At 34.6% G+C, this 19,695-nt stretch overlaps 1 protein-coding gene across 5 annotated transcripts in view; it reads right to left on the bottom strand.

Moving 5' to 3' along the window:
- The window catches only part of CALCRL (calcitonin receptor like receptor), a 122,941-nt gene that overhangs the window by 35,026 nt on the left and 68,220 nt on the right, over window positions 1-19,695 (bottom strand). For 3 of the 5 annotated variants that reach the window (XM_049887625.1, XM_049887624.1, XM_049887623.1), the window contains 6 exons: window positions 19,445-19,531; window positions 18,242-18,334; window positions 7,828-7,972; window positions 3,474-3,584; window positions 3,255-3,367; window positions 1,398-1,489 (listed from right to left, as the gene is read on the bottom strand). In XM_049887625.1, the coding sequence (XP_049743582.1) occupies window positions 1,398-1,489; window positions 3,255-3,367; window positions 3,474-3,584; window positions 7,828-7,972; window positions 18,242-18,295 (515 nt within the window). In that variant the 5' untranslated portion in view covers window positions 18,296-18,334; window positions 19,445-19,531. Of the gene's footprint in view, window positions 1-1,397; window positions 1,490-3,254; window positions 3,368-3,473; window positions 3,585-7,827; window positions 7,973-17,959; window positions 18,203-18,241; window positions 18,335-19,444; window positions 19,532-19,695 lie in introns of those variants that run through there. The other 2 variants (XM_049887627.1, XM_049887626.1) reach the window with 2 other exon arrangements.

Genomic DNA, 19,695 nt, shown 5'->3' on the forward strand with positions numbered 1-19,695 from the left:
TTATTTAGTCATTTAAAATGATAGATTTTAGAATATTGTGGCAACACAGAAAATATTTTAAAATGCTAAATTATGAAAAAAATGTAAAATAATTTTCACATGAAAATTAAACTATGTAAAGAGAAATGACTATTAAGTAAACCTGAAAAAATACAAGAAATAGGTTGATAGGATATTGGAATGATAAATATTTCTTTTAAAAATTATTAACAGGCTTATATCATTTTTTATTTAAAAAAATATTTCAGGTTTACATACAATATATAGGATTTCTTATTTTTTAAGACTATAACGTTTTGTTTTTTGAGGGTTGTAATTTTTTTTCTGAGTATAGAAATATTTAAAACTTTCAAATTTTCCCCCCAGAAGACTTGATAAAACAGCCTACAAATAACCCTCGTGATTTATACCTTATACCCATAAGTTAGACACTGAACTACTTTATCTTTAGTCGTAATTGTAACAGTCTTCTTGTTAAAAAAATCTTAGCTAATATAAGCTGCATTTAAATTAATTTTGTCTGTGTGTTTGGGTATGCATGTGTGTATGTAGTAGATATATAACTTTCATTAGCTAAAAATCTGAGTTCTTGAGTAATGCATAGATTTTAAAGGCAGCCAATTGCATTATTTTTATGCATTTGATGGACTCTGTGCTATAACCTGGTGCTCCAGATACATAAGTGGCTAAAATCCAACTGTGTGATAATTCTGGATGATTCTGAAGTGCTACTGTTACGCATAGTTCTGCAGTTGCTACTGCTCCAGGATGATCAATGACTGATGGTGATGGTGATTCTGCTGCTAATGGTGATGATGATGGTGATGGCAGTGATGATACAATAAAATATAGCTATTTACTATTGCCACATGGCATTCTGTAAGTAATGATGGTAATCGAAATTATGAAAACCATGTTAAGGCAGTAGATAAAATAAAGCATACTTAGAAATTGACTTTCCTGTAAATTTAAAAATCACTTGTTGATTGGTGGAATGAAGAAACTAGAGGCTTCCAAATAGAAAAAAACAGAGGAGTACATTTCAAGTAAAATTAGAAAGTATGATTTAACTTTATTAATAATGACCCCCAACCCAGAAATAAGCCCTACTAGATTATATTTTCAATACCATTGCTATTTTCTCACAAAATTCTGGTTTCTATAATTGTCATGTACAACTAACATTAAAATTGACCTTTCTACATGTTTACAAAGCCAAGATAAGTAACTTCGTTTAAACAGTTTTTGAAGCATTATAAATTATCTATATTTTATCTATAAAATTTATCTATAAATTATATATATTTTACCAGCACATGATATAAACATGCATAAAATATTGCATTTACCAAAGAAAGACCGTTTGTAAAATTTTTAAATATTTTAAATGTACTTACTTGAAATAAAAGAATATGCCAAGTGAGATAAGCAGTGATGCAATAGATAATCCATGTCCAATTATAGTCAGGTAAAACAAATTCATTGCAGTCTATAATTTGTATAAATAAAACACAATTTATTTTTATGGATAAAAGTTAAGGCTCATTTCAATACTATATGTACCTGTAATCCTATTTGTGCAGAAGCTCAAATTCAATTAACTATATTAGGTTTTTAAAAACATGTGGTAAATGACAATAGCCTTACAATGGTTGTTGACTTGCAAACCAATAAACACTTGAATACATCTGGATAAAGACTATCTATGCAAAATTACCATGTAGCTTATCAAAATTTATATAATGATATGCCCTTTTTTATATGAGAAATTAGGAGTTATACATTAAATGCATGAAATAATTATTTTCCTGATCTAGGTTTTGTAATATATGGAAGAAGAATTTTATATTTTGGGAGACACTGACATTTTTACTCTATTACTTTGTGTACCTTATATCAAATGCTATTTCATGATTGTTTTGATTCAGGCCTAAATGCCAAAAAACGCTTTATTTGTGCCTGACTTTCTCTCTTTTCTTTGACATATTTGAGGCTCAGAGACAAATCTCAATATGGTAACTTACAGGATGCTATGATCTATATAAATATGTTGTAACTTGCTCCTAGTTTTAAATTTTTCTATTTTGTTTTTATTTGTCTGTATCCTATTTATTTGTAACTTACCATTTTGTTGTATATTATTGTAATTCTCTTGAAATGCTTCACTGAAGGAAGTAGGGGATACGTTAATAATGGCAGTTATCATGACAGCTGGTATTTATCAGGGGCTTACTCTCTATGCCAGGTAGTCTTCTAAGTATTTTCCTTGTATTAAGTCAATCCTCATGAAAACCGTAAGGGTGGAATCTATTGTTATTCCCATTTTATACTTGAGGAGACTGGGCTGAAGTAGAGAAAGGTTACATAGCTTGCCCAAAGTCACAAGCTGGTAAAAGGGTAGGGACCTGAAGTCATATATCAGAACTCACAGTTTTGATCACTGTGACAACATGTAAAAAAAAATGGCATAGTGGCACTAATGAAAATACCTCAAGGGCGGAGGGCACGGTTGGCAAACATTGAAGGTGTGTGTTATTTGCTAAAAATATGGTATATACACGTGCAGAATATATAGGTGTTTTGTACTGAAACTTTATGATGTTTACAAACTAAGACCAACTTTGACCTTAATATATATAAAAATGAGTGAAAGTAAATTTCAACAGGCTGTCAGAATGAGACCCTTTTGCTTTATAAAGCAAAAAAAAAACCTGTTGCTGTTGAGTCGATTCTGACTCATAGCAACCCGTAGGACAGAGTAGAACTGCCCCATAGGGTTTCCAAAGAGTGCCTGGTGGATGCATACTGCCAGCCTCTTGGTTAGCAGCCATAGCTCTTAGCCACTCTGCCACCAGGGTTTCCATAAGCAGGATTGTTTAAACTCTACTGGATTAATCTTGTTTACTTGAGTACAATTCCTGAAGGTAATTCTAGAAATTCAGCCACAAACAAATTTTTTTTTTCCTTTTCTTACACTTTTAGAGTCTGTTTTCTTTTTAAAATTTGATACCCCAATACTGAGACATTGACTTGTAAATATACTATTACTTAACAGGCTAGCTTGCTCAGTGTAATGACAGAGTTGATAATAATGGTTTCAACAAAGTTTTTTTTTTTTAATCGTGGTTCTCAAATTACACTGTGAAAAGTCTTTACAATGGAATGGAACAATGGCTAAATTTTTCCCAATACTGTTTTGGATAAATAACTTTTTAATAGTGAAAATTAAATTTCCATCTGCAGTTATTACGTACCTTCACTTTCTCATGCGTGTTAAGATTACACTGGGTGTAATTTGTCCATGTTCTGTTGCTTGCTGGATGTCTAAACCAGTTTCCATCTGGATCACAAATCTTTGTAACTTTTTCTTTAATTGGAAAATTAAAAAGGAAAAAGGGAAACAATAATTTAATAAACCTAGAGTTTTATTAAGTAGATGTCAAGGAGATTTATATGTAAATTGTTGCTTTCACCTGAAGGGTCAAAGTCCTGAAAGTAATCAGGACAAAGTTGCATTGATTCAGTTCCTGCTGCAACGTCATTCCAGCACAGCCATCCATCCCAAGTTCTGTTGCAGTAAAGACCTTAAAGGAGGAAAGTGAAAAGTAAAGTCAGTTGGGAATAACTCCTTCTCGTTATTCACGAAGACATAAAAGTCTTAATAGTGGTTCCATGCTAATGTGTAATAAAGACTGTGTACTGAAAAAAAAGACATCATGTAGAATCTATAGCACTTACTTGGATTTTTCACCTAGTTATTATTAAAATAAGGAAGCTTGGTGGCACAATGCTTAAGCACTCAGCTGCTAACCAGAAGGTTGGTGGTTCAAATCTGCTAGCAGCTCTGAGGGACGAAAGACCTGACAATCTGCTCCCATAAATATTACAGCCTATGAAACCTTATGAGGCAGTTCTGCTTTGTCCCATAGGATCACACGCTGAGTTGGAATCAACTTGGGAGAATGCAACAATTATTAAAATAATTAATTTCTAACTTAAATTTAGCAATATCTGAAAAAATTATTATGAAAGCTGAAAAAAAACCAAGCATTCCATTTTTTAAGGACAAAAATATGTTGCTGGCAATCATAAACACCTTGAGATGTCACAATTGAATTCAACTTTCAGTTAATTGAACACACCTCAGAATTTCAATGCAATAAACTGCACTGTTTCTTATTCATAAAATAAATATTAAATGATATACTTCCATTAAGTATGTGGGATTGATTGCTTATCAGAAGTGTTTGATGGGAACTTGGAACAATACTTTGATATACACTAATTTAATTTTACAAACTTAAAAATACACTTCCAATTTGCCAAATGTAACTAAAACTTAAACTTATTAAAATGCTAACCAAAAAAGCTTTATTGTGAAGGGACAGCTGTATAAATAATAAAAATATATATATATATATATAAAATAGTAGAAATTACTACTGGTCATTGTTCCTACAAAAGTGGAATAGACTTTATATAATATCCAAAAGCAGAATGTCCCTATGTGACTTGTCAAAATAACTTATAAGTCAGTGACTATTTAAATGGATATTTGATGAAGCTTCCTGGCTCCTGAAATTTATCATGTATTGAGTCCAGGCCTATATTGACGCTGCCTGAGAAATCCGAGCAATATTTTAACCAAAATAGTGTATTGTTGTTGTGTGCTGTTAAGTCAATTCTGACTCATAGCAACCCTGTATGACAGGGTAGAACCACCCGTAGGGCTGGCTTCCTAGTCTGTGGTTAAGAGCTCAGCCGCTCTCCAAAAGGTAGGCAGTTCGAATCCACCAGCTGCTCCTTGGAAACCCTATGTGGCAGTTCTGCTCTATCCTATTGGATTGCTATGAGTCAGAGTCGACTTGACAGCGATGGGTTTGATCTTTACTGGAGCAGATCTACGGGTCTTTTGTCCCGTGGGAACAGTGGTGGGTTTGAACCTCCGACTTTCTGGTTAGCAGCTGAGCACTAAACTATTGTACCTCCAGGGCTCAAATTTATCTCAACACTTGTATAAGGAACCACTGAAAATAGAGATAGTGTGTGGAAAATTTAAGTTTTACCATAGCCTTACAATAAAATATTCAACTCCTTTCATTCTTCAGGTTAACAGGTTATCTAAGAGGATATGATCACACCTCAATGACAATAATTATGCCTAAAACATTGAACTTCTCTGGCTTCTATGAGCTCTGGAACCATAAATTTCATTCAAAACTAGGTAATTATACCTTAAATTTAGGCTATTTATTAGTGAATGAATGAATTGTAGTCTATTGGTTAATGATTTTTCAACTTATTCTTTATGAGCGTCTTAAACACTATAAAAACAAAAAAAAACAGTGTATAGAAGCTTTTTTTCCCCAATATTTTTTTTCCACTTTATTTTACATTCTTAAATCAGGAAATATTGTATGGCAGGGAATTGATTCCATCTATCTATCTAAACCCTGGTGGCATAGTGAGTGGTTAAGTGCTATGAAAGTGCCAAAAGGTCTGCAGGTTGAATCCACCAGGCACTCCTTGGAAACTCTATGGGGCAGTTCTACTCTGTCCTATAGGGTCGCTATGAGTTGGAATCAACTCCATGGTAGTGGGTTTTGGGTTTTTTTTAATCTAGTTTAGCTTTAATTTTAATTCTTAAAGATAACTATTTGTTCGGTAAATCAAAACATTTTTGCTGATTCACCTTAACCATAAAGTAGTGATTAAGTATTCATTAAAAGTTTTCTAGGGGTCCAATTGATTTGGGACACACTAAGTTAAAATAAAGATAGTTTTTTATCGCAGACTTGCTGGAGTTTTTAAAATTACAAAGTACGTTACAAAACTTCAAGAGAAAGGTTTATTAAGGAGTATTATTTTTTAATCCTAAACCTATTTGATTTATTTGACAGGATTATTTTATTATCAAACCCTTATATACGTACTCCTATTGTTGGAAAAAAAAAATTGCTGGAGTACGTAATGAATAAAAAAAATTTTTTTTTTTTTTTTATTGCTGGAGCCTTAGTGGCACAGTGGTTAAGAGCTCGGCTGCTAACCAAAAGTGGGCAGTTCGGATCCACCAGGTGCTCCTTGGAAAACCTATGGGGCAGTTCTACTCTGTCCTGTAAGGTCATTATGAATTGGAATTGACTTGAGGGCAATGGAATTTTTTGTTGTTGTTAATGTTCAACAATTTAATTTGAAACCTACTTTTAACCATATCTAAATGATTTGGAAGGTGTTAATTCAATAGTTCTAAACTAATGACACAGACTTAAATGGACTAATGTGAGAAACGGAATCCATTAATACACATTTTGTACCCAAATATTTTGAATACTTGGTTATACAGTATGTACTGACCTAATCTCAGATAATCTGTCATTGTTTGGAATATTTTAAAAATGATTTTAACTGGGTAAATATCTTACAGGAAAAATATTGGGGCAAATATAACAGTAGCTAGCTCTTCCAAGATGAACAAATTATATTGTTCAGTTAAATTTAGATTTCGATAATTGACCAATGTGGGAAAACAACACTTTTTCCTCTTTCTTACAAGCAAGAATCATTTTGACAGTTATAATATTAATAATAATTTACTTTTAACATTTTATTTAAATAACAAACATTTTATACTTGCTAAATTTTTTTATCAGTGTTTTTGGAAACCCTGGTGGCGTAGTGGTTAAGTGCTGTGGCTGCTAACCAAAAGGTTCAGCAGTTCAAATCCGCCAGGTGCTCCTTGGAAACTCTATGGAGCAGTTCTACTCTGTCCTATAGGGTCGCTAGGAGTCAGAATTGACTCGACAGCAGTGGTGGTTTTAAAAAAATTTTAAAAGAACTTTCTAAAAAATCCTTCTCGAAAATTTAAAATCTTTATTTCATTTGAGAGTTAAAAAAAAAAAAAAATAGAAATATCAAGTCTACATTTTGTTTTCTTTCCTTGTGAGTTTTATACTTTATATATTTTGAAGATGTCCTGTCATTAGGGTTGTGCTAGGTAAAATACAGTGTCGATTTTTCTATTTGCTTTTTGCTAAATCTGGCAACTCTACTTGTGTTACTCATATATGTATCTAAGAGGATATGAGTATCCAGGCAGATGTTGAGGACTTAGTAGGTCCTCAATAGAGAAGCCCTGGTGGTGCAGTGGTTAAAAGCCCTTGGCTGCTAACCAAAACATCGGTGATTTGAACCCACCAACTTCTCCACAGGAGAAAGATGTGGCAGCCTGCTTCCATAAAGGTTATAGCTTTGGAAACTCTATAGGACAGCTCTAATCTGGCCTATGTGATCACTATAAGTCAGAATTGACTCAGTAGCAGTGGGTTTTAGGAACTCAATAAACGTTATAAAACAATTAAAAGAATGTCTTAACGGAAACAGAAGCACTTAGACTCCATTACACAAAGTATGTGTTATTCAAAATTATATACTTGTGTTGTCATATTATTATATTATGCAAGATCCAAACAGGCACCTTGTGGAAAAAATAAATTCAAATTACATAGACTTAATGTCAGTCACTGATTTAATTAAAGATGCATACTTTTTGGTATTTTAAACATAACTTTATATGGATAAAAAGAATGTTACTAAAAGGCTCACTGTTTTACATATTTTATTATTTATCAGAATTTGTGAAAAAGGAGCAGAATAGATTTTTTTTGAAAGTTCTTCATAAATGAATTAATTAATACTTCACACATACCAGGAAAACTAGCATTGAACTTGTATTTAATCACAGACCGTAAAAACCTATAATGATGGAACAGAGTAGTTTTATTTTAAAAATATGAAAAATGTATTTAAAAATTAAATAGTCACAGTTACCTTCTGTTTGTTGAACAGGGTCTTGCATAATTTTTTGGTAACATTCATATTGAGCTGTCATGATTTTATTTCTAGTAACACCCAATTGAATTATGTTTTCTTGGTTCCCTTGTGTCTTTTCTTCTGATTCTGCTATGACAAGAATCTAAGGGATTCAAAGATGAAAGAAAAGTTCAAAATTGTGAAAAATGTCATTTTCAAGGTAGTCTGTCTCAATGGAAACAGCAAGTACAGTGGTGTGTTGGATTGGCAAATCAGCTGTCTGGGAAAATCCCTGATTTGTAGTATTTGCCTATTTTCATGGTATAAATATTCCTCCCATGTCCAATTTTAGCTACCAACAAGACATCACCAATGGTGGAGTTGGGAATTTGAATCAGCCTGTGGGAGCCGGCTCTAGTACATCCTTAAATATATGTTCTGGAAGGTAGGGACAAGATGGCAGAGTAGTCACATGCTTCCGGTAGTCTCTCTTACAACAAAGTCCCCCAAAACAAGTGAATCGATTATATATGACAACCTAGGAGCCCCAAACATCAAAGGCAAATTTGAGGAATCAGACTGAGTGGCAGGGGGAGGAAGAGACAGTTCAGAAGCAGCAAGGGGTTGCCAGACCTGACTCAGTGTGAACCAGCACCCCGCAGGCCAGATTCACTGGCACATACATGGTGAGGTAAGCAGTGGTGTTTGGGATGTGTTCCCATAGGAGGAGAGACTGAGTGGTGGAGAGTCCACTCACACCTCCAAAGTCAGTGAAAAGTGGTGTTCTCAGCGACTAATCTATGTGTGTCTAATCTACTGCATGGACCAAAAAAAATCACTTTGGGGAAAAAATTCTCTTCCTATTTTTCTGACCTCTGTCTGCTCTGCACCTGGCCCCAAGCTGGCTTCAGTGACAGCAGCTTTCCCTGGGCCAGAAGTAGGACCTGTTCTGCATCCTGAGCCATTCTCCCAGGCTTGGAGAAGGAACAAATTAACAAACAGGGAAAAAATAATCTGCCAGCTCCCCTAAGCCAGGAACTCAGGGCAGAAACAGCTCCTTTGCCTAGTTATAGGCATAAGGGGTTCATGGACTTTGAATGCCTTTCACCCCTGTGTAGACCTGTGTGGATCCATTAAACAGTACTACAGGATATATACCTGAAATCTAACTTCAATCGTTTCAGCTATATGCTGGAGAGGCAGGTTTGTGACATTTCACACCGCTGCGCTGCCTATTAAGCAGGGTTCTTGCCTACCCACATCAGGGGCCTGAGGACTAGTGGCTCCACCCATGCTACCTAGCCACCTGCAACAGGAGTCCAAGGATAAGTGGTGTCTCCCAGTCCTTACAGCCAACAGCATTGGGTGACCATAGTCTGGCTGCAAAACCCACCACCTACTTGCTCTAGGGAACAGGGATATGCTTTCCTCGTGAACACTCAGGGGTGTTTGTCAGCCCCCTGCCTGGCTTGCTCAGTGCGTGACCTACTACTGCAGAGAGATACCTATGCCTACATCAATCACCAGTACTCATCGAAGACTGTAGGTAAAAGTCTGCACCATACACTTGGTGACTGACTACCTGGACACCTAAGCTGAATCCATACAAGAAAAGTAAATGGACTTCTGGGTTCATATACCTAGTAACATCTCTGACTACCTGGGGTAAGGACGTTAGAGCTTCGAAGGTGCCAGTAATCAAATTAGGTCACTCGAGCAGCCTATTTGGGCATATCAAAACAAAAAACAAGAAGCTAGGACATAAAATAAACACATTAACTTATTGATAGCTCAGAGATAATAGTCAATATCAAGTCACATAAAAAAGCAGACCACGATGGCTTCAGCAGACTCCCAAAACAAAGAATTGTGAAATCTTTCAGATGAAGATAACTTCCTGGAATTATCAGAGGTAGAATACAAAAGATTAGTATACGGAACTCTTCAAGAGATCAGGAAGGAGATCAGGCGAAACGCAGAACAAGCCAGGCAACACACAGACATAGCATTAGAGGAACTTAAGATTAGAGAAGAGCATAATGACAAATTTAAAAGGCTGCAAGAACTCATAGAGAGAGAGCAAACAGAAACCCAGAAGGTTAACAATAAAATTTCAGAATTAGACAACTCAATGGAAACTCAGAGGAGCATAACTGAGGAAATGGAAGTCAGAATTAGTGAGATTGAAGATAAAGCACTTGACACCAAAATATTTGAGGAAAACTCAGATAAAAGAATTTTAAAAAATGACGAAACCCTAAGAATTATGTGGGACCCTATCAAGACGAATAACCTACGTGTGATTGGAGTACCAGAACAGGGGGGATAAGAGAAAATACAGACAGGATCATTGAAGATTTGCTGGCAGAAAACTTCCCTGATATCATGAAAGATGAGAAGATATCTATATAAGATGCTTATCAAACAGACACAAGGTAGATCCCAAAAGAAAGTCACCAAGACATATTATAATCAAACTTGCCAAAACCAAAGATAAAGAGAGAATTTTAAGTGCAGCTACAGATAACAAAAAGTCACCTACAAAGGAGAGTCAATAATACTAAGCTCGGGTTACTCAGCAGAAACGATGCAGGCAAGAAGGCAATGGGATGACATATATGAAGCCTTGAAGGAAAAAAATTTGCTAGCCAAGAATTATATATCCAGCAAAGCTGTCTCTCAAATATGAAGGTGAAATTAGAACACTTCCAGGTAAACAGAAGCTTAGGGAATTTGCAAAAACCAAACCAAAATTACAAGAAATACTAAAAGGAGTCCTTCAGTTAGAAAATCAATAACATCAGATAAAAACCCAAGATTAGAACACAGGACACAGCAGCCAGATATCTACCCGGATACGGAAATAACAAAAACAAATCAAAGCCAAAATGGTCAGGAAACAGAGATGTCATTATGTAAAAGATGACAATATTAAATAAAAAAAGAGGGACTAAAAAATGTAGTCATAGATCTTTTGTATGGAGAGGAAGTCAAAATGATATAAAGAAAAAAAAGACTTGTTTAAACTTAGAAAAATGGAAGTAAATATTAAGATAACCACAAATGAAACTAACAATCCTACACATCAAAATAAAGAACAAGAAAAACATAAAGACTCAGCAAATACAAAAGCAACAACAATGAAAAAGAGGAAAAGGCCATATATAAAGAAAAACAACTCAGCACAGAAAATTAAGTGGAAAAAAGAAACCATCAACAACATACACAAAAAAAGACACCAAAATGACAGCACTAAACTCATACCTATCCATAATAATGCTGAATGTAAATAGAGTAAATGCACCAATAAAGAGACAGAGAGTGGCAGAATGGATTAAAAAACATGATCCACCTGTGTGCTGCCTACAGGAGACATATCTTAGACTTAAAGACACAAACAAACTAAAACTCAAAGACTGGGAAAAAATATATCAAGCAAACAACAATCAAAAAAGAGCAATAGTGGCAATATTAATTTCTGACAAAACAGACTTTAAAATCCACCTCAAAAGATAAGGAAAGACACTATATAATGATTAAAGGGTCACTATTTTTTTTTTTTTTTATATACCAGGTTATATACCAGGAGGATATAAACATAATAAATATTTACGCACCCAAAGACAGGGCTCCAAAATACATAACAACTCTAACAGCATTAAAAAACTAGATAGATAGCTCCACAATAATAGAAGGAGACTTCAACATACCACTTTTGGTGAAGGACAGAATATCCAGAAAGAATATCAATAAAGACATGGAAGATCTAAATGCCACCATCAGTGAACTTGACCTCATAGTCATATACAGAATATTCCACCCAACAGCAGCCAAATACACTTTCTTTTCCAGTGCACATGGAACATTCTCCAGAATAGGCCACATATTAGGCCATAAAGCAAGCCTTAACAGAATCAGAAACATTGAAATATTACAGGGCATCTTTTCTGACCATAAAGCCATAAAAGTAGAACTCAATAAGGGGAAAAGCAAGGGAAAAAAAATCAAACATACTGAAACTGAATAGCACCTTGTTCCGAAACTACTGGGTTATAGAAAAAATTAAGGATGGAATAAAGAAATTCATAGAATCAGATGAGAATGAACACACTTCCTGCCATAACCTTTGGGATACAGCCAAATACACTTTCTTTTCCAGTGCACATGGAACATTCTCCAGAATAGGCCACATATTAGGCCATAAAGCAAGCCTTAACAGAATCAAAAACATTGAACTATTACAGGGCATCTTTTCTGACCATAAAGCCATAAAAGTGGAACTCAGTAAGGGGAAAAGCAAGGGAAAAAAATCAAACATACTGAAACTGAATAGCACCTTGTTCCGAAATTACTGGGTTATAGAAAAAATTAAGGATGGAATAAAGAAATTCATAGAATCAGATGAGAATGAACACACTTCCTGCCATAACCTTTGGGATACAGCAAAAGCAGTGCTCAGAAGTCAAATTGTAACAATAAATGCACATGTCCAAAAAGAAAAAAGGCCCCAAATCAAAGAATTATCCCTACAACTCAAACAAATAGAAAGCAGCAAAAGAAACCCTCGGGCACCAGAAGAAAGCAAGTAATAGAAATTAGAGCAGAAATAAATGAAATAGAGAACAGAAAAACAATTGAAAGAGTTAACAAGACCAAAAGCTGGTTCTTTGAAAAGATCAACAAAATCAATAAACCATTGGCCAAACTGACCAAAAAAAAAAAAAAAAAGAGAGGAAGCAAATAACCCAAATAAGAAATGAGATGGGGGATATCACAACAGACTCAACTGAAATTAAAAGAATCATAACAGAATAATATGAAAAATTGTACTCTAACAAATTTGAAAACCTAGAGGAAATGGACGAATTTCTAGAAACTCACTACCAACCCAGGTTAACACAAACAGAGGTAGAACAACTAAATAAACCTACAACAGGAGATTGAAAAGTAATTTAAAAACTCCCAATAATAATAATAAAAAAAAAGCCAAGGCCCTGACAGCTTCACTGGAGAATTCTACCAAACTTTCAGGCAAGAGTCAACACCGCTATTACTAAAGGTATTTCAGAGCATAGAAAAGAGTGGAATACTCCCAAACTCATTCTATGAAGCCAGCATAACCTTGATACCAAAACAAGGTAAAGACACCACAAAAAACAAAATTACAGACCAATATCATATCCCTCATGAACTTAGACACATAAATCCTCAAAAAACTTCTAGCCAATAGTATTCAACAACATATCAAAAAAATAATTCACCATGACCATATAGGATGGTTTAACATTAGAAAAACAATCAGTGTAATCCATCACATAAATAAAACAAAAGACAAGGACCACATGATCTTATCAATTGATGCAGAAAAGGCATTTGACAAATGCCAACACACATGATATTTACGCACCCAAAGACAGGGCTCCAAAATACATAACAACTCTAACATGATAAAAACTCTTAGCAAAATATGGATAGAAGGGAAATTCCTCAACATAAGAAAGGACATTTATACAAAGCCAACAGCCAACATCATCCTAAATGGAGATAGTCTAAAAGCATTCATTCCCCTTGAGAATGGGAACCAGACAAGGATGCCCTTTATCACCACTCTTATTCAACGTATGCTCCTGGTCCTAGGCAGAGCAATTAGGCTAGAAAAATAAATAAAGAGCATCCAGACTGGTAAGGAAGAAGTAAAAGTATCTCTATTTGCAGATGATATGATCCTTATACACAGAAAACCCTAAAGAATCCTTGAGAAAACTACTGGAACTGTTAGAAGAGTTCAGCATAGATTCAGGATACAAGATAAACATGAAAATCAGATGGATTCCTCCACGTGAACAAAAAGAACGTCAAAAAGGAAATCACCAAATCAATACCATTTATAATAGTCCCCAAGAAGATAAAATACTTAGGAATATATCTAACCAGAGAACTAAAAGATCTATACAAAGCAAACTACAAGGCATTACTGCAAGAAACCAAAAAGACCTACATAAGTGGAAAAACATACCTTGCTCATGGATAGGAAGACTCAACATTGTAAAATGTCTATTCTACCCAAAGCAATCTATAGATACAATGCAATCCTGATCCACAATCCAATAGCATTTTTTAATGAGATGGAGAACAAATCACCAACTTCATATGGAAAGGAAAGAGGCCTCAGATAAGTAAAACCTTACTGAAGAAGAAGAACAAAGTGGGAGGCCTCACACTACCTGGTTTTAGAACCTGTTAGACTGCCACAGTAGTTGAAACAGCCTGGTACTGGTACAACAACCGGTACAACAACACATAGACTGATGGAACAGAATTGAGAATCCAGACATAAATCCATCCTATGAACAGCTGATATTTCACAAAGGCCCAAAGTCTGTTAAATGGGGAAAAAGCAGTCTCTTTAACTAATGGTGCTCGCATAACTGGATATCCATCTGCAAAAAAATGAAACAAGACCCATACCTCACACCATGTACAAAAACTAACTCAAAATGTTTGAAAGACCTAAATATAAAATGTAAAATGATAAAGATCTTGGAAGAAAAAACAGAGACAATGCTACAGCCCTAATACATGGCGTAAACAGTTTACAAAATGTTACTAACAATGCACAATCGCCAGAAGAGAAGCAAGAGGACTGGGAGCTCCTAAAAATCAAACACTTATGCTCATTAAAAGATTTCACCAAAAGAGTAAAAAGACAACCTATAGACTGGAAAAAAAATTTGGCTACAAAAAGTCCGATCAGTGTCTAATCTCTAAAATCTACAAGATACTGCAAATCCTCAACAACAAAAAGACAAATAACCCAGTTAAAAATGAGCAAAGTGTATGAACAGGCACTTGACCAAGGAAGACTTTCAGGCAGCCAACAGATGCATGAAGAAGTGCTCAGCATCATTAGCCGTTAGAGATATGCAAACCAAAACTATAACGAGATACCATCTCATCCCAATAAGGCTGGCATTAATCCAAAAAGCACAAAATAATAAATGTTTGAGAGGTTGTGGGGAGGCTGGAATACTTATACCCTGCTGGTGGGAAAGTAAAATGGTACAACCGCTTTGGAAATCTATTTGGTGCTTTCTAAAAAAAGCTAGAAATAGAAGTACCATATAATCTAGCACTCCCAGTCCTTGAAATATATCCTAGAGAAATAAAAGCCCTCACAGGAGTAGATATGTGCACACCCATGTTCATTGCAATAGTTTACAACAGGAAAAAAATAGAAACAACCAAGGTGCCCATCAATGGATGAATGGATATACAAATTATGGTATGTTACACAATGATAAAGAACAACAGTGAATCCGGAGAACATCTCACAACATGAATGAATATGGAAGGTATTATGCTGAGTGAAATTAGTCAGTTGCAAAAGGACAAATATTGTCTGAGACTACTATTACAAGAACTGGAGAAAAGGTTGAAACAGAAGAAAACATTCTTTGATGGTTACGAAGGTGGAGAGGGAGGGAAAGGGGTATTCACTAAATAGAAGAATTATTTTAGGTGAAGGGAAGGACAACACACAATACAGGGGAAATCAGCACAACTGGACTAAACCAAAAGCTAAGAATTTTTTTGAATACAACCAAACACTTTCAGGGACAGAGTAGCAGCAGCAAGGGTCTGGGAACCGTGGTTTCAGGGGACATCTAGGTCAATTGGCATATCAAAATGTATTAAGAAAACATTCTGCATCCCACTTTGGTGAGTGGCATCTGGGGTCTTAAAAGCTGGCAAGCAGCCATCTAAGATGCATCAATGGTCTCAACCCACCTGGAGCAAAGAATGAAGAACACCAAAGACAGAAGGAAAATATGAGCCTGAGAGACAGAAAGGGCCATATAAGCCAGAGGCTCCATTAGCCTGAGGCTAGAAGAACTAGATGGTGCCTGGCTACCACCAATGACTGCCCTAACAGGGAACACAACAGAGAATCCCTGATGGAGTAAGAGAAAAGTGGGACGCAGGTGTCAAATTCTAGTAAAAAGACCAGGCTTAACGGTCTGATTGAGACTGGACATTGCCCCCAGACTCTCTGTTGGCCCCAAACTAAAACCATTTCTGAAGCCAACACTTCAGACAAAGATTAGACTGAACTATAAGGCATAAATGATTCTGATGAGGGATGTGCTTCTTAACTCATGTAGATACATGAGACTATGTGGGCAGGTCCTGTCTGGAGGCGAGATGAGAAGGCAGAGAGGGACAGGAGCTGATTGAATGGACACAGGAAATACAGGGTGCAGAGGAGGAGTGTGCTGTCACATTATAGGGAGAGCAACTAGGGTCACAAAACAACGCGTGTGTAAGTTTTTGTATGAGAAACTGACTTCAACTGTAAACTTTCACTTAAAGCACAATAAAAAAAAATGTGTTCTGGAATGGGGATAGAGATGTATTCAAGACCCACCTCTACTTCTCTACCTGCTCTGTGAAAGAAGGCAAGATGTTTAGCCTCTATAACCCTCTGCTTTCTTATTGTAAAGTGGGATAAAATTGTATGAAGACAAAGTGGGGAAGTATCTTCTGGCACACTGTAAATGCTCAAAAAATTTGTTGCCATTTTTATTACCATATATTGACAACCAAAATAATGGCAAGTTCATTTGTGCTGTTGGTATATAAAAAACTGTATTGAATGGTCATTACTAAGGGCTTTGGATAAGTTATACGTTTGTGCTCTTCTAAGTAAGTAGCACAATTGTAAGTATCATTTCTACTTTAATTTTTACATGACATTTTTCCTGGTTTGTGATTTGAGGCCTGTATAAAGCTCTCTTCAAACTTATTTCTCCTTCATTTTTGCATTATTTATTTCTATTAGCCATCTTCCATAAGCAGTTGTCTTTCCACTCATTCTTAGTTTTCTATTTTCTAGCTTTTTTTTTAGCAAGAAGTTGATTGAACATGGTAAAGTGTAAATAATAATATTTCCTCACAGTACGGCACTACTCAACTTTCACCACCACCTTACCATTTAATCTTAACTCTTTCGCTCTTTGATTAGTTTTAATTTCCTAAGAAAAGATTTATGCAGTAGTTTTGTTATACCAGTAACAAATGGAGATTTACAAAAATAAGAAAATTAATATTTAAAAAAATGTAACTCCTCTTCTCAGGGCAAGTGTAGAGAATTGCATAAATTCAATGTCATCTTTATTCTTGAAATACTCGGGTTTACACATTGTGAATGACTGCAACAGAGACAGTCACAATTCCTTAAATTACAATAATGAGATTGGTCATCCGGTAGTGAATCATCTTTAGGAAACCAATTCTGGCCTGCACAGCTCATTGGCAGGCTCAATGGAGGGTGTGAGCGGAAGAAACACAAGTCCTATTTCTTGAATTCGATTCCTTTTATTCAAGATAACATCTAAGAAATACAGAATTTGGATTACTTCTAGACTTGAGAATTTTTCAAGTACAAATGCTGACAGGAATGTAGTCTCACTTAGGTTTTCTGTATTTTTCTTGAGTTTCTTTGCTTGAATCTTTTGTGAGGTTTGCTTGGAAATACCTATGAAAATTATTTGCTGGCACAAAGTTAGATGAGATTATGTCTCGCAGCTTCTCATATATATGAGATAAACAGTCATTGTTTTAATTTGATTTTAATTTAATTTGTGACATAGGAAAAATGTGGATAAAATAAGACCTTTCTACAAATAAAAATAAAATGAAATTTGTAAGGCATATGGCCCTTCCAGTATAGCAATTGTTTTCAGTCACCTTTTATCTATAATTTTTTTTTTTTTTTTATCTACTCTTGACCTCTGGTCCCACGCTCCCAGCATATACATGGAAAGGTGTGAGTTAGTGCATAAAAACACACTGACATACACACTGGCCTCAAACTTAGCACCAGTGTTTGCCAGAAGGTGGACATTTAACACAGATTTGATTGAACAGATGAAGAAATTAGTTGAAAACACTGTACATGGTTCTGAATTGCCTCTTGACCAATATATCTAAATCAGTAGTCAGAATCAGAGAAAAATCAGCAGAATGGAATCTGCTTTTTTAACAAACTAGGTCAGAATCAACAAGTCTGGTTGGAGATATTTTCTCTATTATGTGTGACCGTTATACAGAGCCATTCCTTTTTTTTCCCCCCTCACACTCTGATAATTACTTTCTTCTGTTAAGGCGGACTCTGTCTCGCGCATTTGTATCCATTGACCTCCTGTATTCTGATCCCCAACTGCTCACCATCCTACATTACCTGTGAGAGAACTGAAAGCATTCACTGAAAAATAAATCATAGGTACATTGATTACTTTAAAAATGTGCTTGTTTTATGTATCCAATAACTGCATGCAATTTTGTTATTAACTTTATCCATTATAAGCATATTGGAAGTTAAAAACAAAAAGAAGCACTGATAAGAAGATATATTAGAGAAATTTATGCTTACCATAAAAATAGGTGAGAGAAACAGAAAATACAAGGTACATTTTTTCTCCATCATTAAAGCCAAAAGGAAATTTGGTATATAATATAAATCAAACTGCAATAGGAAATGAAAGAAATATTATTCATCAATACTTATGAAATATAGGTGGTTCTCAACAGAAAATTTCTCTTAAAACTACAGAATAATTTTACTTTAAGTGTTTGATTAGTATTCTTATACATAAGAAATGATAAGGGCATCAGGGTTTTATACTAAAATGTGTTAATTTAATACATTTTAATCTAATTGTAATTAATCTTACACAAGAAAAGCTTCTTACATATACACTTTTAAGACATTATTAAACATTTTGCTTTATTTGCCTTTACCAAAAATGGGATTACATGATAAAAATGTCAAAATAGAGATTTCTACATAAACATAAAAACACAAATTTTGATAGATTTTATTATAAAGCTTTTCACTATTATCTATAAGTATTAATCTGGTTTTTAATCTGCTGACTTCTTAGTAATATAAGGGGTAAATTGTTCTCAGGTCAATTTCTTGAGAATCAACATTCATACATCATAAAAATGGCCTAATAATTTAATAGAAATTATCCTTCACTGCGGGAAATCAAGGTTTTGTTTTGTTTTGTTAAATTAGGATATAAAAGATTCCCTAAGTCATCAACATTATTGAAATGATATTTCAGGATATTGAAAATATCAAATAAAAGTATTTCTGTTTAAATATTTCTAATGTGAGATACAGTTCCAAGCTAATGAAAACTGGCCTGTATGTGACAATAACCACTAGCCTCTTCATTCTGAAAGACAAACATTGCTGAGGTACACTGTCTATTGTTTACTCTCTGTAAGGTCCTTGAGCAACCTACTTTGACATTTATGATATATGTACCGTCATGGTATAGCAATAAAAATATTATCTCCATTTAACTGAATGTGTAATAAAATATTTTTTAAAGCAGACAAAAAAAAAAAATCCAATCAATAGATGTTTGCCATTGAACTAGGAACCTAGATTTAATTCTGTTTAAAAACTTACCATTATTTTTATTATTAGAGTTAAGGTTGGAGTCAGAATTTAAACACTTTCATATGTTGTGCTTATCGATTTTCTTACTGCATGCAAGGAGAGCACACAACATTATTTAGCACACAGAATCTCTGCCATTGTTTGCCCTCACCAATGACTCACCTAGAAGCAGCTTTTTTTTTTTTTTTAAAAAAAAACTTCTGAGTTATGTCTTCTCTTCTATCAGGTATACGGAGTTTCTTAAGTGACCTTAAAAAAATATAACCAAGAAATCAGGAAGCATTGTACTAATTTTAAATACAACTAAAAATGTACCATTTCAATAGAAGAAAAACAGTGAATCACATTTTCTGCAATTCAGTAATTAATGAGTTGATATTTTATATTACATTTTATCATAAGAAAATCTAATT

Source organism: Elephas maximus, chromosome 6 (assembly GCF_024166365.1).
Source record: "Elephas maximus indicus isolate mEleMax1 chromosome 6, mEleMax1 primary haplotype, whole genome shotgun sequence".
In the NCBI taxonomy this organism is placed as follows: Eukaryota; Metazoa; Chordata; class Mammalia; order Proboscidea; family Elephantidae; genus Elephas; species Elephas maximus.